The 23307-nt window shown below is 40.7% G+C and overlaps 1 protein-coding gene and 1 pseudogene across 1 annotated transcript; both read left to right on the forward strand.

Annotated features, from left to right (window-relative positions):
* Positions 1 to 4299: 4299 nt before the first annotated feature.
* LOC131418214 (large ribosomal subunit protein uL23-like) lies at positions 4300 to 4661 on the forward strand (annotated as a pseudogene).
* Positions 4662 to 11237: 6576 nt separating this feature from the next.
* Positions 11238 to 22414, forward strand: SNRPB2 (small nuclear ribonucleoprotein polypeptide B2). Its single transcript, XM_058563264.1, has 7 exons — positions 11238 to 11329; positions 14176 to 14265; positions 14657 to 14829; positions 19001 to 19141; positions 19988 to 20038; positions 21499 to 21587; positions 22036 to 22414. Exons 2-7 carry the CDS (start codon positions 14202 to 14204, stop codon positions 22193 to 22195), a joined length of 678 nt encoding a protein of 225 aa, XP_058419247.1. The 5' UTR covers positions 11238 to 11329; positions 14176 to 14201; the 3' UTR covers positions 22196 to 22414.
* Positions 22415 to 23307: the final 893 nt, after the last annotated feature.

Consider the following 23307-nt stretch of genomic DNA (forward strand, 5'->3'; position numbering starts at 1 on the left):
ACAAGCAAACTTTAAACTATTTCAAGACATGTTTCTTGCTTCTTGTGAATTTTTGTTTCTCTAATTATTGCTTTTTTCCCCCTTTTTCCTTTTGGTATATCTTTAATCCATTCTTGAGTGTCCCCTGAGGATCTAGGAGCGAGAAGAAATGATGTGAGGCCAAAACTCTTCTGTAGAGAAATCTCCAGAGGGCAACAATGTAACAGAAGGTAAAAAAGAAAGATGCAAAATTATATATTCACTTATATTATTCAATTATAATTATGCAAAATAGGCAGATGAAATAGGCCATAAGGAAATACCCCCTGATAGAAAAATTGTATTAAAAGGGTGATTTTGTGCCCAATTTTAAAAACTTTTAATACTATCATTAAATTACTTATATGTAATGCTCTTGAGAACCTATAAAGAGGGAAATGGTGCTTTGTGGCCTAAGGAAGTGGCAAGGCTAGTGAAAGAGACACATGGGCATTCCAGAGAGATGGCCGGCCTGCCACCTGTGTGTGCCACACTCACACTCCCAGGGATCCTACCACAGCCACAAAGATTGTGCTCGATTCATAAATAGTGCTCAAGGGCAGATGGTCCAGCTGACCTTTTAACCAGCTGCCAGAAAATCGGTGTTCCCAAAACAAGTAAACCAAGGTTCCCCGTTCCCAGACCATCCACAGTTTTTCCCTCCTCTTTCTCCTTTCTCTTATAAATCCTGTATTTGCCATATGCATCACTTGTAAAGATCAATCTGCATGCCAAAAACTAACTGAAAATCTCTGAGTAATTTTTTTAACTTTTTTTAGTATTAAAAAAAAACAAACCTTCAATGGCTCCCCATTTTCTAGCATCAAAGAGAGAAGCTAATCAGCACTATTTATTCCAGTTATTTCATATTTCTTTCCAACTCTAACGTTCTGGTAGAGTCTACTCATTGTCCCTGAATGTGACCTATGAATGCCTTATTTGTCTCTGTCCATTCTCAGAGTTTTTTCTCAGTGGCTTTCTTTGAGCATCCAAGCTCAAATTCTCCCACTTCTCTGCACTCCCCAGAGCCGGAGCGTGTACCATTTTGTACATTTCATAAAGTGCCTTTTGGGTCAGTTACACTTTTTAAATGTCTTCTTTCCTCAACAAGTTTGTAAGGCCTAAGAGAGCAGAGATGGCATATTATACATGCCTTGTGTCTCCCATAGTATATAGAATGTGCTTAATACCTATATATGTAATTCCTATGGAAAGAACCCCTTTTACTCAAATACAACCAAGGCAAGAAATGGAAACCACCATTTTTAGCACCTGCTATGTGTTAAACACATAGTAGTTTCTTTCCCATTACTTTATTTCATATAATCCATACAATAACCATTTATTTTGACAGCATCACCCTTAGACAGGAGGAGCAGGAGATGCCCCTCCCAGTCCATGGGGCCAAGTGGCCGTAACCCCCAGAACCTGCATCCTTTCCCTTTTAATAGATTATACTCTGGGCCCAGGGACACAAAATCCTCTGTCTGAATGGCCTGAGTCCTCTTTCAGGGCCTCTGCACTCCCAAGGGCAGACCTTCTTCAAGGGGTAGGTGACTTGTTGGGGCAGGGGCGAGTTGAGGAGAGGGTGACTGGAGCTTGGACTTGCCAGCTGGATTTTTGTGTATTTTCTTGTGAAGTTCCTGGAGGTTTGGAATAGAGCGGAAGGGATGGGGCAAGCTCGGAGGGGGAGGGACCAACAGTCTCCCTTTGTACTCTTTCCCTGGGGCTGCAGATGTTAGGGGTGACCCCCAGTTTGGTTTGTATTACCCCCATTTTACAGAGGAGGAAACTGAGTCCTAGAGGGGTTAAGTATCTTGTACAAGCTCTCATATCTAGTAAGTGGCAAAGGCAAGACGCCGCTATTCTCAACACCTGGTCTGGCAAGAAACAAAATAATTGATGATGACATGAAATGTATTATGCAGAAAACTATCAGTCAGACTTGGCTTTTAGAATGACCAACCTATCTGATCGCTGTTTGGCTGAAGAACAGGATGACTACTAGCAGTGTCTTTGAAAAAGGGTGAAATGATGCTGTCCGTTACAGACTCCAACAGACAGGACTCCAAGGAGTGAGAGAGTCTTTTCCAGTCTTCCTTTTTTCATGTGTGTGTATAAAAACCTGTAAGCCAGGAGCTGACAGTCACTGAATAGGAGTGTCACTACCTATACTTTGCCCATTCAACTGTTTAATTGTAAAACACCACATCCCCCGTTCAAAGGGCACCATTACTATCAGGCCAGAACCAAAGTTTTGCTGTTGGGATTTATGCTGTGTGAGAGCAGGAAGGGACCCTGAAGAGACCAAGGAGCAGCCATTCATTTTATAGATAAAGACACCAAGGCCCAGAGAGGGTAAGTTAACTGTTCAGCTTACACAACTAGTAGCACGAAACAGGGCCTTGACTTCACAGGCGTGCTGGCGCCAGCTTGTACCAGCTTGCAGAAATCAAGTTTTGAATTTTCAGGAATTTTTCAAGCCTGTGACCATGGTGGGAGTATTTACACCATGGGAATTGGCAAACTCCACAAATCAGGGCTTTCCTCTCCTCTCCTCTCCCTGCAGAGCAGTTGTTAAACATTTACCAGCACACCGTTGGCCTTGATTTTCTCTCCTATGTGTTGAGAGATTGAATGGAGGTCCCCAGGGCTCTAGGCTTTTCTCTCTGTTCTCCCCAGCGAGTTATCTGCACTCCCTTGTTTGTCACTCAGCAGGGTACAGATCCTACGAATTAGGGCTTCCCGTCCAGGTCTCCCTTCGGAAAGCTCCGGGCTTGTCTACCCAACTGCCTGCTTGACATCTCCACCTGGATGTCTCTCAGTCAACTGAAATTTAACCTATTCAAGATAAAACACTCGATTCCCTGGCTGCCTCCTCCAGCCTGCTCTCACCTCAAAACCATTCACCACCATTCCCCCAAGTACTCGCACCAGAAACCTGGGAGGCATGATTATTCCTTTCTTTTCCTCATATTGTGGGTTGAATTGTGCCCCCCTCCAAAGATATGTTGACACCCTAAGCCCTGATACCTGCGAATGTCACCTTATTAGAAACAGAGTCTTGGGGCCGGCCCAGTGGCAAAGGGGTTGGGTTCACGCGCTCTGCTTCGATGGCCCCAGGTTCGCGGGTTTGGATCCTGGGCGTGGACCTGCGCACCGCTCATCAAGCCATGCTGAGGCAGCATCCCACATAGAGCAACTAGAAGGATGTACAGCTATGACATACAACTATGTACTGGGGCTTTGGGGAGAAAAAAAGAAAAAAAAGAGGAAGATTGGCAACAGATGTTAGCTCAGGGCCAATATGCCTCAAAAAAAAAAAAAAGAAAGAAAGAAATAGAGTCTTTGCAGATGTGATTAAGATGTAAGTTAAAATGAGATCATACTGGGGGGGGGGTCCTTAATCCAATGTGACTGGTGTCCTTATAAGAAGAGGAGAAGAGACACAGAGAGACCCAGAGGAAGAACGTCACGTGATGACTGTGGCAGAGTGACACGTCTTCAAGTGAAGGAACACCAACGACTGCCAGCAACATGAGAAGCCAAGTGAAAGGCATGAACAGATTCTCCTCTAGGGCTTCAGAGGGAGCATGGCCCTGCTGACACCTTGACTTCAGACATCTAGCCTCCAAAACTGTGAGAGAATAAATTTCTGCTGTTTTAAGCCACCTAATTTGCGGTAGTTTATTACAACAGCCCTAGGAAATTAATACATCTCATAATCCCTACCCTCTCCATGTTCAATCCACCAGCAAGACCTGTCAATTATGTCTTTAAAAAGAACTCAAGTGTGTCTACTTCTCTGCTGCTACATTAATTTAGGCTACCCTCATCATCAGCTTGGACACTGCAACCGTTTCCTAACTGGCCCAGACTTAACCCCTCCACTTCACTCAGAAAGATCCACTCAAAGACTCAGATCATGTTACTCCCCTGCTTAAACATCTGATTTCTGTTGCTCTCAGCATAGCATTCAAATATCTTAACATTGCTTACAAGATGCTACCTGATCTTTGAAACCTCACCCTCCAAGCTCCAGCTACACCTGTCTTTTTTTTGTTTGTTTGTTTTTTTAGTTCCTCAAATTTGGCAAATTCCTTTTCATCTCAGGGCTTTTGCAAGAAGTATTCACTCTGCCTTGGAACTCTCCATTGCCCTCCTCCTACTTACTACCTTTCTAACTGTCCACTCCTTCTGACCTTTAGGTCTATACAGTCTTTCTGTCTACCTCCATTTTTTTTTCTTTCTTTCTTCCTCTGGCAGATTGCATTTTCAAAGATGGTCATAAAGAAGATCCACATATCACCCACCTTCAGACAGCCCAAGACACTACAGTTCTGGAGGCAGCCCAAATATCCTCAGAAGAGCACCCCCAGGAGAAACAAATTTGACCACTATGGTATCATCAGATTTACCCTGACCACCAAGTCAGCCATGAAGAAGATAGAAGACAATAACACACTGTGTTCACTGTGGGTGTCGAGGCCGAGAAGCACCAGATCAAACAGGCTGTGAAGAAGCTCTACAGCATTGACGTGCCCAAGGTCAACACCCTGACCAGGCCTGATGGAGAGAAGAAGGAATATCTGGCTCCTGCCTATGATGCTTTGAATGTTGCCAACAAAACTGGGATCACCTAAAGTGAATCCAGCTGGCTAATTCTAAATACGAATTTTTTCACCATAAAAAAATAAAAAGATGGCCATAATAGTATCTCCCTTCCCACAAGCTTTCTACAGTGTGAATTTGCCATTCCCGCATCAAGAAATGGAATCCAATTTCCTTCCCCTTGAATCTAGGCTTGCCTTATGACTCACTTGAAGCCATAAGAAATTGCTAAAAGTTTTGTTGTGTGACTTTCCAGCTAGGTCAAAAAAGGTCATGAAACTTCCACCTAATTTTCTTGGGACATTTAGTCTAGGGGAACCTGGCCCCTGTGTAAGAAATCCAACTACCCTGAGACCACCACGCTGGAAACATCGTGCCTGGTTGCTCCAGTTGACAGTCCCATGTGAGCTCAGTCTTTGAGCCGCTCCTACCAGCAAACGTGTGAGTGCTGCTGTCTGGATCCCCTAGACCAGCCCGTGCACCAGCTGAGTCCCACTGAGTGACTTCAGTTGCTCCAAGAGGAGTAGAAGAATCACCCAGCCACCCTCTGATTGAATTCCTGACCCACAGTGTCCACGAGACATAATCAAACAGCTGTTGTTTAAAACCATTAAGTTTTGGGATAGTTAGCTAAGCAGCAATAGTGATAGTAATACCTCCACAGTTGTTACAACTCAGAAACCTTTACTTATTGATCTGACACCTCCTAGAGATCAGAAGCTCTGTGAGAGCAGGGAGTGCGTCTGGCCTGCTCACTATTGGGCCTTCAGTAGCTAGCACAGGATTCGCCATATTGTAGGTGTTCAAGGAAGATAAGAGTGTCCCAAAGTCTTAGTACAGGGTCAAGCTATTTAAAGCTTAACACTCCACAAAGACTTCTGGGGTACTCTATACTGAAAGAAGCAAGGGATGAGCTCTCCCGGTCTTAGCCACCTGTAATGGAATCTGACGTTTGCAATTTCAGTCACGAGGAAATAACTCAGAACTAATTTCTTTCAGGCTTCTAAAATGACCAGTCTTATTCAGAATCTTCTACTGAAGTGACAAAATGCATTATAAGTTATATTAATACCTTTCAGGAGCTGAAGTAATTTGATAACATTAAATGTCAGAAAGTAGCTTCATATTAAAGCTGGAAAAAAGACTATGATTAAAGGGAGACTATCCAATATCAATATGAGATAAACACTATTTCTTATTTTTTCACCATCCATCTTAATGTACTCATTAACCCTGTGCCGATGTTACTGCCAGTGGATATTAGAGAAATTTACAATAGTTGAACTGACCCACATTTGCCTTAAACAAAATAGAATAGGAAGTACCAGCCTCATTTACATAATTGTTTTGGATTCCCTAGACAGAAATAATTTTCAGGGTTGTCTTGTCCGAACATAATCTGCAATTCAAACTAGAGGCTTCATTTTTTTCTTTCAACATTTTTGTGATAAGAATCCACACGTCTCATGATGGTAAATCTTGCTTGAAATGTTTTATATATATCCTGATCTTTTGTTGCAGGATAATTCTGACCACTCTAAAATTAGAGTGTGAACATGACATCTCTCTGTTTCTTCAGAACCCTCTCTGAAGGTATGTGAAAATGCTACCAACCACTAATTTTTCTCTCAGCTAGGCCTCAAGCTATTTTCTTATATAGCCATCTTACATAAGTGCTCAATAAATCTGGGATTAAATTACTCAATAAAGGTCACTCAGAAGATGGATCATATAGTTATAAATTGATTACTTTGATTTTTCCTTCAAAAGGAATGAGTCACCTCAGATATATAACCTCTTATGCACTCAAAAACAATCTGTAATTGTAAAACTGCTCACATAAAACTCTTTTGAACTTTCTAAGAATGATTTCTCGGAGGTGGTTTTAATTAGTGTATAAAGTCAGGATGGGTTAGGTTCTGTTACATTAACTAACAAATGTCCCCTAAATCTCAGTTAATTATTTCTTGCTTATGTCACATGACCAATTGGAACGTGCGTGTGTGTAGGGGAGGTGTTCTGTAATCATCGTAGTCACTCAGGGACCTGAGGTTGACAGAGGTTCCATCCTGGGATATGTTTCCAAGATCACAAAGACATGAAATAGGGCACGTCGCAAACTGTGCCCTGGCTCTTGGTGCTTCTGCCTGGAAGCGATGCATATCTCACGGCCTCTCACTTCGTTAGCCAAAGCAAGTTACGTGAGCACGCCAACTTTCAAAGGGAGTGGAGAAGTGCAAGCCCTCCATGAGCCTGGAAGGAGACGAGAGCCAGAATGTTTGTGCACAGCTGTAAGGACCACCACAAATTAGAAGGTGACCTGGGGCCTTACAAACAATCAAGCAATCTCTTGTCAAGAAGGAACAAGAATTCCAGACTTTCTCATCCTTACTTAAGATTTATTTCCAAATGCCCAGTAGAAGGCATTAACATAAAGGAAAGTTTCAGATAAATAGTACCTCCTTTGAAAGAAATAGTCAATTTGTGTTCACATGAGAAGATAGTATTCTGTATCTGGTAGTAGCTCTGTGGCTCCAGAGCTCACTAGTGTGTGATATTGGATAACTTACCACACATTCTTAACGGGGAAGTGCTTTGCTATCAGAAAATGGTGGGGAACTAGCAACATCAACATCACCTGGGAGCTTGCTATAAATGCAGATTCTCAGGCCCATAGCCCGGCTCTACCAAATCAAAATTTGATTTTAACAAAATCCCTACGTGTCCTGTGTGCACATTAACATTTGAGAAACACTGGATTAGAGTATCTGGGGTATGCCCATGAAATCAATGATCTATCACGTTTGAAATTACATAATTGAGGCCAACTTTTTTTTTAAAAGTTTCCTTTCTTATATTATTTTGTTTATTTATTTTTATTTATTTTTAATTTTTTTTGCTGAGGAAGATTCGCCCTGAGCTAACATCTGTTGCCAATCTTCCTGTTTTTTTTTCACGTGAGTTGCTGCCACAGCACAGCCACTGACAGACTAGTGGTGTGGTTCCGCGCCTGAGAATCGAACCCCGGGCCGCCAAATCGGAGCACATCGAACTTTAACCACTAGGTCATTGGGGCTGGCCCAAAAGTTTCCTTTTTTAAATTTGGTTTTTCAAATTGTCATAGAGCTTAAGACTCAAAAAAATTTACAGCATTGAATTATAGAAGCAACACCTGCTGTATTTAAGAATTTTTCTGCATAATATTTTGCGTATTAGGTGGGCCTCATGGGACTGGCATCTTACTTTTCCAGTCTTGATGGGAATGGCAGTCGTGTGATGTAACTTTAGCGGACCTCAGGGGAGGTCAGATGACACCATACAAAGCACAACTTAGACATATTATAATATTGAATAGTAAGAAGTCCAGGTTTTCCCCCACATTGATTTGGATTAGTTATCAGTTCTTTAAAGGCAAACTACTGTTCAATAAACTTTATGGAATGCATACATTATCATAACCTATCTCAGACTCCACCCGTTTTGGGGAGAGGGTATTATTCTCATGTATGTAACATTAACACAGTTGTACATATTCGAGGTGATAGTCACTTCTGTTTTTTTTCTTCCCTTGATACAAGAATATTTCCAAAAAGAATAAAACAGAAAGACTGACGCGAACTAAGAGGAAATAATTGCACAAAATGATTTCTTCCCTGAATTGTGAGGGTGGGGGTGCTTTTTAGGAAATTTCAGCTGACATAACCCAATCAGCTAGGAAGGTAAACCTGAGTTGGCCCTCAACAATAATGCCTAGATTTGTTTAATGCTTGTTGTGAAAATAATTTCACTCTACATAAATTTCTTAATGTAATCACCACCAGGGGAGAGAAAGAGGATACAAACAAATTGTCATACATTTTGTGGCTCTATCTAACATAAATAAGCCAAAATTAATCCACTGTAGTTTTATGATGCACTTTCCTTTAAACACGGCTCTGTCTCAAAACTACTGCAGCAAGATACTGAAAACATGTAATGAGAAACATAAAACATGTGCAGATAAGGTAGGAAAATATATGTGTATTCGGAGTCACTAAGAGACTCCTCAGTTTTCGTCTTTATAATTTAGATGTCTTGACACAGTGTTATTCCCAACTGTTTGTAGTAATTTTTCTGATGCCCCTAAAATAAGCGAGTTTTATCAACCGTAGATACATGAAGCCTAGCTGGGGTGTTATAGCGTTGCCTCTGGGCTTAGTTCGATAAAAAACTTGTTTTCCAGCAAAGTAAATCATGTCTCCTAACTGAAATGTGAGAGACTGTACTGAGTAGAACTCTGAGTAAATCAATTTGTTCTTCTATTATTATTACTATTTTTTTTTTGTTGAGGAAGACTGGCTCTGAGATAACATCTATTGCCAGTCCTCCTCCTTTTTTTTTCCCCCAAAACCCCAGTAGATAGTTGTATGTCATAGTTGCACATCCTTCCAGTTGCTGTATGTGGGACGCGGCCACAGCATGGGCAGAGAAGCGGTGCGTCAGTGCGCACCCGGGATCTGAACCTGGGCCACCAGTAGCGGAGCGCGCGCACTTAACCGCTAAGCCATGGGGCCGGCCCAGTTCTTCTATTATTTTTAAAAACCCATGAGCTTTGGACATCAGATTCCCGATCTGACCCTTAAGAGGTGAATTTGGTTATAAAGGAATGACGGTTGTTTTACAGCACATCTGACCAAAGTTTAGATAGTATAATGCTCTTAATATAGTTATATAACCAGGCCATGTAAGGCTTCTCGCAACAGCAGAAAAGCTCCACTCTTCCTTTCATTCTGTTCCCAGTCTTGCTTTCAATTACTGGTTTCTCAAAATCATTCAGGAAACCATCGAGGACCATTAACAGGATATTGGAAGGTCCAGAGCGACTCCCAAGGTCAGGAAGATGCTCTGGCTCTACTGAGGACCTGGGAAAGAGCAGGCAGATCACTGCCACTGAGCTGGCTTTGGATGATTCCCTTCTCACAGTATAACGCGTAATAGTCTGTCTTTAGGTCTCTGTGCTTCCCGTGGTAGTATTTTCTGCCCAGGTAGAGTCTCTTCGCAAAATCCTACCTTGTCATCTTTTAATAGTTATGATGAGCTGTTAGCCAGAACCACTTGCATAATAGTCAGGTTATAGCTTATTTTCAGAAAAATAGTTTAGCTATCCTCATTATCATCAAACAGAATTAATTAATTGCTCAGATGCTCATAATAAGGTGCAGGGCAGCTTGCCTTTTGTTATTCAGAAATTATTTTTATTTACTTTTTATTCTCTTTTAGTGTGTTAAGGATATTCTCTTTATAGTCTCTCATAATTCCTTAAGTGAGACAGAGCTATTTACATTTCTTCTAATTCTTATACATATAAAATAAAATAATGCTTTTCTGTGATTGTTTAACATTATTTCCTATACTTATGTTCATCTTTATATCACATTTGATTAGTGTTGTCTAATTTTTCCATGAAGCTTCATTTATTCATTCATACACATTTCTTATCAGCCATGTTTCTAGTTACTGGAATGCTTGAGTGTACAAAGCAGACAAAAATCCCCACCTTCAAGAAGCTTACATTATTTTCAAGGTGTTGCAACGTTAGGCAATCTTTTAAAATAAAAATCCCCGTCTTATAAGACCAACCTATTTGGCCCTTTCATCCATATGTCAAAGTCATAGCTAGCATTTAGAAATAACATTTATGAACCGTTTATTGTGTCTGGCAATGTGCTAATCGCTTTACATGTAGCTCACTTAATCCTCACAATAAAACTGTAGAAGGAGGTCCTATTATGATCCATAGTTTACAGACGAGGAAATGGAGGGTCAGCGAGATCGGTTAAGGGGAAGATACAAGATTAGATTCTCCTTGGCTCATTACAACCATTTCCTATTCCAGATGATGCTTTATACACATCTGATAAATGAATGAATGAACCTATGTATTTTTGGAATTTACATTCAGCTTGGCCTAAACACCAAAAGCTTGTATTACTCTGTAACAATCTAGGCATTTTGTGGGAGATGAGAGGGTGGGAAGGATGATAGAAAATGAATGTTTTTTTGAGAGCGTTTAGGTGGATGATCTTGTAGGTGTTTGGTTATTAGTAGAGTGCAGTTGCCTTAACAAGTGAGAAAGGCACCCACAGACACCAATTTCTCCGCTTTGGGGCCTCAAACCGAGCTGCCTCTGGGATTCAAGCTCATCAGTAGAGGGTTGGAGGAGAGTTCCCTCAGAGTCCCACGAATCGGAGGAGACTTGTGCAGGGTACTGGCTGCCCTAAATGTGATGTGAAACCCCGGCAGCCAGAGCCCAGAGAAGGGAGAAACCAGGGCACCTGCCTGGGTAGTTGGCGCCTGTAAAACTATATAGGATTTGGAAAGATGGAAGACAGCCTCGTACGGGGGTAAAACCGTGCAAAGTCGTGGGAGGGGAAAGGAATCACTGCCCTTCCCTGGCCCCTCACTCCACGACCCCAGGATGCCAGTATCATCCTACACGGTTCCCACAAAGCTCCTCCCATTCTTCATCCTCATTCCCGCCCCCGGGTGTGCGCATGCGCAGAGAGACTCCCCGCTGCTGTTGGAGACCGCGGGGCATCGATCGACTCCGTGCTCGGCTTCTCGACTTGTCGGCGCTCGATTGAGGCGCGTGGCAGCCTTACTTCCGGTATCTGGCTCCGTTACCGGCTTTGGCTTCTTAGGCACACGGTGTAGGCCTCAGGTGAGTTGGGGTGCGTTTTACCTCGCTGTTTCCGTTTTTCGGGTTGCCGGTTGTCGTTCGGCCCGACGCTCTCCGGGGGGAGCTGGAGTGGACGAGGCCGGACGGTGGGGCCGGCACGCGTCCGGCCCGGAGTTCCCGGAGGGCCCGGCTAGGGAACAAGGGAGTGCGGGAGACCGACGCGCCGCTCCGGCGGGGCCCGCGAACTTAGGAGCCTTTCTCAGGTGGGACGGGCTGGGGCCGGGGGTCGCGTGGCCTCTTCCTCGTGCTTCGGGCCGCGGCTTGGGAGAGCCTGTCTGTGTCTACAGAGGCGGGAGGCTCGCGCGTACGGCGTGGAGGATCGCTGATGTCCCTTCGCTTGCGCGAGGCGTTTACAGCTCGCTGTGCGCTGTCGCGGGCCTTCCAGACGCTCCCTTTGCGGCTGGGAGGCGACTCCCGAAGCCCCTGCGCTAGCAGGCCACCACCAAACCTCGCACGAAATATTAGTCTACGAGCCTCCTCTCTGGTCTCTCTGCCGTTAGTTTGAGCTCTCTGTCACTTGTCGTCTCCACGACCCAGTCCTCCAGGTTCCAGGTTCGGGGGTCGCAAGTCTGAGAAGCTTGCTTTTCACCTCTTAACCCGCACAAGTACGGTCTCTGTCCGTGGGCTCTTCCCTTGTCAGTCATCCTGTACTGTTCACATTCAGTGCGTGTAAATATTTGTGAAATGAGGGAATACGTGGAGCACCCAAGGAAATAAAGCAGGGTCACAATTTGCAGCTAAAAACAATGTGAAAAATGAAGTAGTGAGGTGAGTGTGAAAGGAAACTGCAAGAGACCAGAAGTCAGGGGCTGAATTCCCAGGCCTGCTGCCTATTAGCTTTGTGACCTTAAGCAGATCCCTTAACTTGTAAGAGCCATTAGTAACAGCTACTGTAAGTGCTTACTGCCCACGCAGGAACTGGGCTAGAACTTGATCTCCTTTAGTCTTCCGAGTCCTATTGGGTAAATGCTGTTACCATCCCCATTTTACAGGTGTGGACCTGAGAGATTGAGGAACTTGCCCTCAGTGAAGCAGCTAGTAAGAAGCATAGGCAGGATGTGAATTCAGATCTGGCTGGTACTAGAATCTGAGCTCTTGAGCATCATGCAATACTGCTCTCTCTCAGCTCCATTCTTTCAAGTTGGTTAGAGTTAACATTGGAGTCAGAACAGCTGCTGATGGTGTTTATAAATTAATTGGTATGAAAGTGCTTTTTAAGTGTACCGGTGAAGTAGTGTGTGGCAGACTTCATTAATGTTCTATCCTAATGATTTTTACTGGGTGTACATTTGCTAGTTTCTTCCACTCTTCTTAAAATCTACTCAATTTTAAAATAATTTCATTAGGCAGATGGAAAAACAGTATCACTTGTCACAAGTGAAAGATAAGTATAAAAATAAACGTATTGAATGAAATAATGTTAGTAAAATCTGGCTGGGTACTGGTGCTCCACCAAGTTTTTTTTTATTGTGAAATTTTTGTTGTACATTATTGTTTATCAGTCACCATATAAGTGCATCCCTCCACCTCTTGTGCCCACCCCCCAGCCCCTGGTAACCACCAAACAGTTCTATCTGTGTGTGTGTTGGTTTATATTCCACATATGAGTGAAATCATGCACTGTTTGTCTTTCTCTTTGTAATACCCTCCAGGTCCATCCATGTTGTTGCAAATGGGATGATTTTGTCTTTTTTTATGGCTGAGTAGTATTCCATTGTATATATATACCACATCTTCTTTATCCAGTCATCAGTCGAGGGACAGTTGGGTTGCTTCCATGTCTTGGCTATAGTGAATAATGCTGTGATGAACATAGGGGTGCATAAGCCTCTTTGGATTGTTGATTTCAGATTCGTTGGGTAGATACCCAGTAATGGGATAGCTGGATCATAAGGTGTTTCTATTTTTAATTTTTTGAGGAATCTCCATACTGTTTTCCACAGAGGCTGCACCAGTTTGCATTCCCACCAGCGGTGGATTAGGGTTCCCATTTCTCCACAGCCTCTCCAGCATTTGTTGCTTTTTGTCTTGGTGATTATAGCCATTCTAACGGGTGTAAGATGATATCTTAGTGTGGTTTTGATTTGCATTTCCCTGATGACTAGCGATGTTGAGCATCTTTTCATGTGCCTATTGGCCGTCTGTATATCTTCTTTGGAGAAGTGTCTGTTCATTTCCTCTGCCCATTTTTTGATTGGGTTGTTTGTTTTTTTTGTTATTCAGTTGTGTGAGTTCTTTATATATTATGGAGATTAATCCCTTGTCAGATATACCGTTTGCAAATATTTTTTGCCAGTGCTCTACCGAGTTTTGAGCCTGAGAACTGTTTTCTTGTTTACAAAGGAGGGCTAGCAAGTGCTGGAGAGGTTTTTTTTTTTTTGTGTGTGTGTGTGTGAGGAAGATCAGCCCTGAGCTAACATCCATGCTAATCCTCCTCTCTTTTTGTTGAGGAAGACCGGCTCTGAGCTAACATCTATTGCCAATCCTCCTCTTTTTTTTTCCCCAAAGCCCCGGTAGATAGTTGTATGTCACAGTTGCACATCTTTCTAGTTGCCATATGTGGGACGCAGCCTCAGCATGGCTGGAGAAGGGGTGCGTCGGTGCGTGCCCGGGATCCTAACCCGGGCCACCACTAGCGGAGCGCGCGCACTTAACCGCTAAGCCACGGGACCGGCCCTGGAGAGGTTTTAAAGACTACAACTAAACTGATAATTTCTGACATTTGGGATTAAAAGAGAATTGAGAACTTAACCCTTGTGTTGTGTCCTTATGCCACACTACAGTACGTTAATCTTTCCCATTTGTAACAATATTTATTGTCTCTTTAGGCTGTTTGAACAATTTAACCCAAAACATGGATATCAGACCAAATCATACAATTTATATCAACAATATGAATGACAAAATTAAAAAAGAAGGTAAGTACTTTTTAAAAATATTTGTTCACAACCAAAGTGTGTTTAATTACTACTGTCTTAAAAATTATACTGCTTCAAAACTTCTCATCTAGACCTCTTTCTCAGTGCCTGAAATAATGGTTTGTTTCTTTCTGTGTAAGGATTTTAAGGCTTTTTAAAAATAAAAATAGGGGCTGAAAATGTGTTGAAGCTGTTTTCACTTGTAGATAAAATGGTTTCAAATAACTTTTTTAAATTAGTCCATAGGAATAGTATGATGTTTTTATTAAAATGTGTAACTCCGTGTAAATAAATAAGTGCATGGTGGAGGAGGCACTCACTGCAGTGTCATTTTATGGAGAATTTTGTCATTGTTTCATTCACAACTTGTTTCCCCTCTAATTTTTCGCAGAATTGAAGAGATCCCTATATGCCCTGTTTTCTCAGTTTGGCCATGTGGTAGATATTGTGGCTTTAAAGACCATGAAGATGAGAGGGCAAGCCTTTGTTATATTTAAGGAATTAGGCTCATCCACGAACGCCTTGAGACAGTTACAAGGATTTCCATTTTATGGTAAACCAATGGTAAGTCAATCTTACTATTTTGGCTTTAATCGCTATTAAGGGTGTGGTAGATTTGTAAATATACACTTGAAACTATGGCTGTTGCTTTCTGCTTTTAATTATGTGTTAGAGCAAGTTTGCTTTATTTTATTTACATGTTTATTTTTATAAAACACAGTAGTAGAGTTTATAATTAGCTTCTTATTTTATGACAGTTCAAATGGGCAAAAACAAAATATATTAAGATGTAGATAGAATATTTAAAAAATAAGGGCAGTATAGGCAATAGTCTCATCTCAAAAGAATTAGAAGTTATTAACTCAGAAGATTAAAAAGAAACCTCTGTTTGTAAACTTGTGAAACAACGCAAAACAAAAATCATGGATCAAAGAGCAAATCTAATCTGAAGTTTCAGGCATTACTAATATACCAGAAGCTATGCAGTCCAGATAAAGTAGTGATCTAAGGAAAGTTCATGGACTTAAAGTCATAGGTCTTATTAATGAATAACAATGAATGGAAACGAAATAGTTTTATACGTGGAAAGTTTTAAACTCAGGAGTGACATAATGAGATTTCACTTTTGGCTGCCGATGAAGATTGGATTGTGGGAGGGGCAGAAGGGAAGTAGGGAGCTCAGGTGGCGGTTGGTGTAAGTCGAGATGGTAGAGGGTTGGAGTAGGGTGGAGGCAGTGTAAAGCAGCGGGTTCTATGTGTGAGTGAGTACCTTGGGTGTGGATTCAAAGTGCTTTTCTTCTGGAACTGGAATGTGATGGGCAGGGGTGTTGGGGAAAGAGTCAAGGCCCAGAGTTTCCAGGACCCGGGTCCTCTTCTGGTTCTGCCTTTGTTCAGTTTCACCCCCTGTAAAATGTAAGCAGATTGGCTATTCTTTGGTCTAATTCAGAGGTCAGCAAAAACTCTAAAGGACCGGATAATAAATATTTTAGGCTTTGTGGGCCACATACAGTTTCTGTTGCATATTCGTGTGTGTATGTTTAATAACTTTAAAATTGTAAAAAAAAAAAAAAAAAAAAAAGACCCTAACTGATAGGCTGTATTAAAACTGGCTGTAGGCTGGGTTTGGCCTATAGTCTGCAGTGCAGACCACTGGTCTAACCTCTTTGTTTTACATATGAAGAAGCAGGTGCAGAAAGGTTAATTGCCTGTAGGTTATATTAATATTACCAGTGGCAGCGTGAGGACTTGAAGGCTTATCTCCTAATACTCAGTATTGTGATTTTGTTTTTTTTTTGGTGAGGAAGATTAGCCCTGAGCTAACATCTGTTGCCAATCCTCCTCTTTTTGCTGAGGAAGATTGGCCCTGGGCTAACATCTGTGCCCATCTTCCTCTACTTTATATGGGAGGCCGCCACAGCATGGCTTGACAAGTGGTGCATTGGTCTGCGCCCAGGATCGGAACCTGCGAACCCTGGGCCGCTGCAGCGGAGCATGCAAACCTAACCACTACGCCACCGGGCCGGCCGCAGTATTGTGATTTTTTTTCCCCTAAGCTGGGAGTCAGCACACTATCTGTAAAAAGCCGGATGGTAAATATCTTAGACTGTGTGAGCCAGATAATTTCTGTTGCAGCTACTTAACTCTGCCTTTATAGCAGGAAAAGCAGCCATAGATGGTATGCAAATGAATGGGCGTGGCTGTGTTCCCCCAGCACCTAATTTACAAAAACAGGCCATGTTGGCTGTGGTCAGTAGTTTGAGGACCCCTATACCACACTGTTGAATTCAGGACTGAGCACTTTTTGTTTGTTACTGCAGCAAGTTTTCTTCCCATCTTCTCTCTGACTCTCCTTTTCCCATCACGTCCGACCTGACTGGGCACCCTCTGTGTGGAAATATCTACCCCAGAAAATTGTGGGATTATGCCTGTATACCCTAGGTTTTAGTAAATTGTCATGTCGTGAAACTAGTTCATCTTTCTTAGTAGTACAAAGAAGTATCGTAATTGAGATCTCAGTTGGCAGGAGCATAAGGCTGGGTTTTAATTTAGATCTAAAATTACAATAATATGAAGGAACAGTTTCTTCCCCTAGGGGTTTTCAGGGCTGTTTTGTTGAGTTGAGATGACAGGTTTGTGTGTGCCTGTTACTCAGACACACAAAAGCTGGAGATTGTTTGCGGTGTTTGGTACTTGCTTCACTTTGCCAACTAATTATTTAAATGGAAAAAGTCCATTAGACTGATCTTATATTGGAGCTATTTTAGGAGGTCTGTTCTCCTTGGTCAAAGGTAGCAGATAACTGCCAAATCTCCAGCATCCTGGAAGACGGAGAAGAATGTTCTTTGAACTGTCTTGTTTGTGTTTATTTAGGTGGTTTAGTTGCTCTTCTGTTTTAACGCCAACATACCAGATCAGAAATGAATAAAATTTGCTATAACTTGGAACAGAATTATTCTCTGTAATTCAAGGATATTTGGTTATTTAATATCAAAAACATCTCAGTAAATTAGAACCATCTTCCCAAGAGCTTCTGTCATGAAACCTTTGCCATACATGTAAATCTTGCCCCTTCTCTAAACTGTGGGTGGACTTTTATCTGTTACAGCTATTTATGCTAGATCAGGGTTTTTCAACATTGGCTTTTTTGACATTTTGAACTGAGTAATTCTTTGTCGTGGGGGACTATCTTGTTCATTGTGGAGTGTTTAACAGCGTCCCTCGCCTCGGCCCACTACATGCCAGTAGCTTGACAACCAACAGTGTCTCCAGTCAACAGTGCCAGCTGTCCCCTGATGGGCAGAATCGCCTCTGTTTGAGAACTATTGGTCTAGACCAGCCAGCTAAGAATGATGGCTGAGATCAGAGATTTTCACAGGTGACTGTGTCATAAGGACAGACACAAGGTCACCCAAGATCTGTTCAGGTCGTGGAGAAGTTTGAAGACCCAAGGGAGTTGGGAGGGAGTCCTTGGGACCAAGGCAGAGTTAGGCTAAGCCTGTTCCTTTGGTTAGGTGATGACCTGCAAGACTAGCAGAGTTGCTTGTAGAGATAAGTACACTAAGAGCAGCCAGAGAAAGCCTCAGGTCCTGGGGTGGAGCGGTAGGCCCCAATACGTTCATCTCTAGCTGAAGTGAATGAAAGGAGAGACTTGCTCTTGGTTTTGACAGATTCCCTGCTTTCAGGCACTGATTTAGAATGTCACTTGTTCCCTTCAGACAGAGATCACGTTCTTGCTATAGAAGACCATTGTAGTTAGTAATTTGTAGGACTGTTGTGTTTTGATATGATCAGAGAGGTAGTTTCAGCTCTAGGAAAGAAGTGTTTCCTTAAAACGGAAGTTGCAGTTTGCAAATAGGCACACCCTAGATAACAATTTAACTCCTAGCAAAAATTTTGGGACAGTTAATTGGTGTTAAATCTAGTTATGTGATAATGCTTTAGGCCAGGGCCATACTACTCAAAGTGTGGGCCCCACCATCCCCTTTGTGCTTGTTAGAAGTGCGGAATCTCAGGCCTCACCCAGCCTCACTGCATCAGAATCTGCAGGCTTGCAAGCTGTCCAGGTAGTTGGAATGCACATTAAAGATGATGAAATGCTGTCCTAGAGCAGTGTTGTTTAACGCTTGCCTGCTGTGATGCATACTGTTGCTGCTGGCTGTGGCATCATAAGAGTAAGCAAGTGTCCTGGTTGCGCTAGCTGTGATGCTTTCCTCTTCTTTCCTTTCAAAGCATTTTAAAATTTAAGTTGATGCCACTATTAGTTGTTTCATTTAAAAATAATAGATCAAATTCAAAGGAAAGTTGTTCTCAATCTTTGGTGCTTTAATTTTGGAAATAACCAATTCTGTATGATATATTGCACCAGCTGCTTGACACATCTTGACCTTTCTGTTGAGAGTCCCTGCTAGGGGATAGACAACTTTCCAATGCAGTTTTCTCTGTTCTTTTATAAATGGAGAGAAGCAGTCATGCAGATATTTCAAAGCTGTTTTTCCCGTATGAAAGTCTGTGATTTTTCTTCTGATGAACACAGCTGAATCTAACTTTGTCTACATTGTGAATCATAGGCCACAATTTATTTTCATTTGGCACTCAGTATATTTGACAGATTTCCTAAGGGATGTTTAAAATTAGCTTGCAGTGTATTCGGGAAATGAAATTTGAAATATTAATGACTAGTGTAAACAACTTTCAGCGTAACAAAAAGTAACCTGTTTTCAAATGATTAAAACAGCGAATCCAGTATGCAAAAACAGATTCTGATATAATATCTAAAATGCGTGGCACTTTTGCTGACAAAGAAAAGAAAAAAGAAAAGAAAAAAGCCAAAACTGTGGAACAGACAGCAACAACTGCAAACAAAAAGCCTGGTCAGGTAAGATGGACAAGAAGGTCCTGTTTTTTTGGTGTTAAAAACTTGACAGGGATGTCTGTCTTCCCCTTAAGGGTTGATCTTTGAGGCGTGTGCACAAAAGGCAGACTTTTAAGAAGCTGGAATGGTTGAGTTCTAAAATCTCAATATTTATGCTTAAGCATCAAATTACAGTAAAAACCTTTACATATGCAGATTTATATTAAACAGTTTTATTTGAATTTGCATGACATTTAGTTCCCTCCTTCTGTAAAATACGTTAATATCCGTTGGCTTATTTCTCAAGTTCTGCTGCCTGTAAATAGTGCTGTAGATATTATCTTTAATCATGAGTACTCCACTCGAAGCTACTTTCTTTAAACAATTCAGGAATTCAAAATATAATTTAAAATACCAGATAAAAGTGAAATTATCATCCAAAAAGTAGTTACTTTTGGATTGAAAACGATTAGAAGTCAGTTTCACTAAGTATAATGTTTGACTTTTGTCTAGTTGTTAAAAAAAAAAGCAAGAAAGACTGGTTCTTGGTTTTTCCATGTATTTCGCCATAATTTTATATTTTATATTATAAATATATAATGTTAATATATTCATAATTTTAAAGCTTAGTGGTTAAATTTTATGATATAATCTTTAAAGTGTAGGGCTAGATCTTTCAAAAATAACTGACAAGTTAAATACATGAATGTTTGAGTCAAAGTTAAGATGTAAGTTCTTAAAGTAAATTAAGTGGAGTAAGAAATCTGTTTAAATGAATGCTATTTTTATGCAGTAATTATAAATATAAACACCTGTAGCTTTTTTAGAGTGATTGGACATTTTAACTGTTTCCCTATTTCTTTTGTTTAGGGAACACCAAATTCAGTGAATACCCAAGGAAATTCAACAGCAAATCCTCAGGTAATGTTTTTTCCATGGAGTGCTTACTTTTTAAAATAAAATTATAAAACAATAAGAATAATATGCAACTTACATCTCTCTAAAAACTGAAAAAAATTCCATCTAAAAGACACAAGACATTAAATTATGTAACACTTTAATATGGAAACTCACTTCTCAAAACATTTCAATTTTCTTTGAGAGGGAGAAAACAAAACCTGACTTTATTCCTTGCTTTCCCTAATGTATCAAGGATGGAATCAAAATGACAGACTTTAAACTCCCTGAGGGCTAGGAGCAGACCTTTTTGTTTTCCCCTCAGTACATTGCCTAGCCCAGGGCTTTACAGACACACAGCTCGGGGAGTCTGGCCAGGCGACGGACTCTCTTCCACTCCAGTCGGCTGAAGCACTGCACTGTCTTTTCTAATAGAGCAAAGTTGTTTTACAGTTCCTCTTGCTCTTACTTCCTCAGAGCAAATATATTTAAGTCTCCTTAAATGTTTTAGAAAGTCCTTACCAAGTCTCCTCGCCAAAGGCCTCAAAGAGAAAGCCTCACTTACCTGCTAATGGTTTCCTCCTTGGTTCCTCAGATGCTAGAGCCTGACAGGATCTTTAAATCCATAGAAGTCCTTGCATCACTAGGATTTTTCTCTTCTGATTTTTATTTGTATTTTCTTATATTGTCTACTAATCTCTTGAAGTCTTGCAATAATTGTAGTCCAGTTCACAAATGCCAGCTTAATTCTCTAAGCCCTTAAGTTCTTTACACTTCATGAAACTAGCCTGAAGACAGAGAGGCTCTTATACACAGGACCCTCTCTTTGTGGTTCCCCATAACCTCAGGGTGGGGTATCAGATAATTCGTTTAGTAACAGTGCTTGTTTCTACTTACTTGTATGTAACTGGATGCTATGTGTATCTCATTTACTTGCAGAAAAATTAAAAGTCACCAAGTAGTGGTTCTAAGTGGTAATCTTTCTAGTTCCAATTTTTCTTAAGTGCTGGGAGGTGGTAAATAATAATTCAGAGGAATTGAATATCTGAGTGTTATTACTTGGGTAACCAGCTGAAGAGGGGGGACGTTGCTGCCTTCTGTAGTTTTGTTAGGATCTTTAAATTATGTAATCCAGATGACAAAATCCTCCAATTACAACTGACCCTCCAGATGCTTAAAACTTAAATATTGTTTTAAATACTTAAAAACTGTTAATAAGATTTGTAATCATCTAAATATGTTTGTAATCATCTAAATATGTATTAAGTGACTTGAATATCTGCTTTGCTTAGTTACTGTTAGGTTTGTGTTTATTTCTCTGGTGTCATTGTTTTGCACCTTTAGTGTTGGATGTAGTAAGATTTCATAAGCCTTAATAAGCTGTAGAATGTAGCTCTCTGAGGTTTAGATTTTAATATAAGAGCCAAATGGCTCACAATACTTTTTATGCTTAATGGTAACTTTGCATTTTTTCTTTTCAATAGGTCCCTGATTACCCTCCAAACTATATTTTATTCCTTAATAATTTACCAGAAGAGACTAATGAGATGATGTTATCCATGCTGTTTAATCAGTAAGTTTTTTCATAAACAAATCTGTTCTGAGAGCTTCTGGAGGACAAACGGGGCCTCCATGGTTTGAATCCATCTGTGTATCACAAGACAGCAATTCTTTACAGGTCATTGATTTGGTGTGGGATTAATCATGAATTGAAGCCAGTCTGCAGATTTAGCAAATAAAAAGCTAAATTACCTCAAATGTTTGAATTATTAATTCTGATTGATGAGTAAAACAGGAAACAAAGCTTTGCTGTAATGATAAAAATAGAAATAGCTTACATTATTCCTGCAGTTCTTTCATGGTATTAATTAGATTTTAGACTCAGCCTACTCGGGATTCTTGATTGGATATGATACTTTTCCTGGGCCAATATCAGAAAGTCGCTTAACGAATTTAAACACAGAATAGACATTTATGTATTTGATGTCGTATATATAAATTGTTTTTCTTTTTCTGCTTAGGTTTCCTGGTTTCAAAGAAGTACGTTTGGTACCTGGGAGGCATGACATTGCATTTGTTGAATTTGAAAATGATGGACAGGCTGGAGCTGCCAGGGATGCTTTACAAGGATTTAAGATCACACCATCCCATGCCATGAAGATCACATATGCCAAGAAATAACGTTTGGGATAGTTGTCTTTAAAGGACTTGGTGTTATTTATAGTGTTTGTTTTGATAACATTTGGTCAGGCCATTTTAATAGTTTGCGGTCAGGCGGAAGTGAAACTGAAATTTTTGTGAGGGATTTAAAAAATTACCTAGTCTTTCTTGAGCCTTAGTGAATGAACTATGAAATATGAAGGCCTTAATTTTGTACAATAAACTTTTATTTGTATTCTATACATGATACTTTGTTTTCTAGCCCACTGTCCTGTCACTAAATGCTTTTGCTAGCCTAGAACATATCTTACAGTATGTAAAACTAATAGAGTGCTTTTCTAGTATTATTTTGGAGCAGCCAATGGTAGAGAAACATTGAACCATTTTACTAAAAGTAAAGGAGAATTAGATCAGCCCTTGATTAGATTTTCTGTAACGTTATTTTTTATGCATACGAACTGCCGTCTTGGAGTTTGTTTTTTTTTTTAATGAGTCATCTTAACGGTAACAATGATCATCCTGGATATTAGAAGAAAATAAGACTTGGGCACGATCTAAATTTGATCTTATTCTTCAAATAAATGAGCATAGTGTTTTGCTGGTAGTAGGCATATCACGAATCTTTTCGTTCAGTGTTTAATTGAATAATGGCCGTTTAGGAGGAACTGTACGTACTGTTTTCTGGGAAAACAGAAGGCAAGGGAATGCTGTCTTCAGACTTCACATTTCTTGCTCTCACCTGCTTGAGGCAGTATTGTCCCTAAGGAATATCTGCTTGGTTAATATCTAGCCTCTTTATTGAGAGACCTCCACGGGAAAGAGTTTATAGTCAATGAGTCTGAAGACAAATAGGCTGACTTGCAAAGGGTTGCCAGTCCTAATCTTGCTACCTCTTTTTAATTCTCAAACACCAATGTTCACATATTCCCAAAGCTCATTTTCTTTAGCATTTGATTTATACCTAAGGTTATTGATTCAGTCCCCTGCTAATAAAACCATAGATATCTTTAGAAGTGGATAGCTTTTTGCATGTAGAGCACATCGTAAAGTGACACTATTGATCATTTTTTGTGTTCCTCTTTTAATATTTCTTTGAACAAAACTTTTCCTTATTAAATTTTTATTGTATACTT

This window comes from Diceros bicornis, chromosome 19, assembly GCF_020826845.1.
Source record: "Diceros bicornis minor isolate mBicDic1 chromosome 19, mDicBic1.mat.cur, whole genome shotgun sequence".
Classification (NCBI taxonomy): domain Eukaryota; kingdom Metazoa; phylum Chordata; class Mammalia; order Perissodactyla; family Rhinocerotidae; genus Diceros; species Diceros bicornis.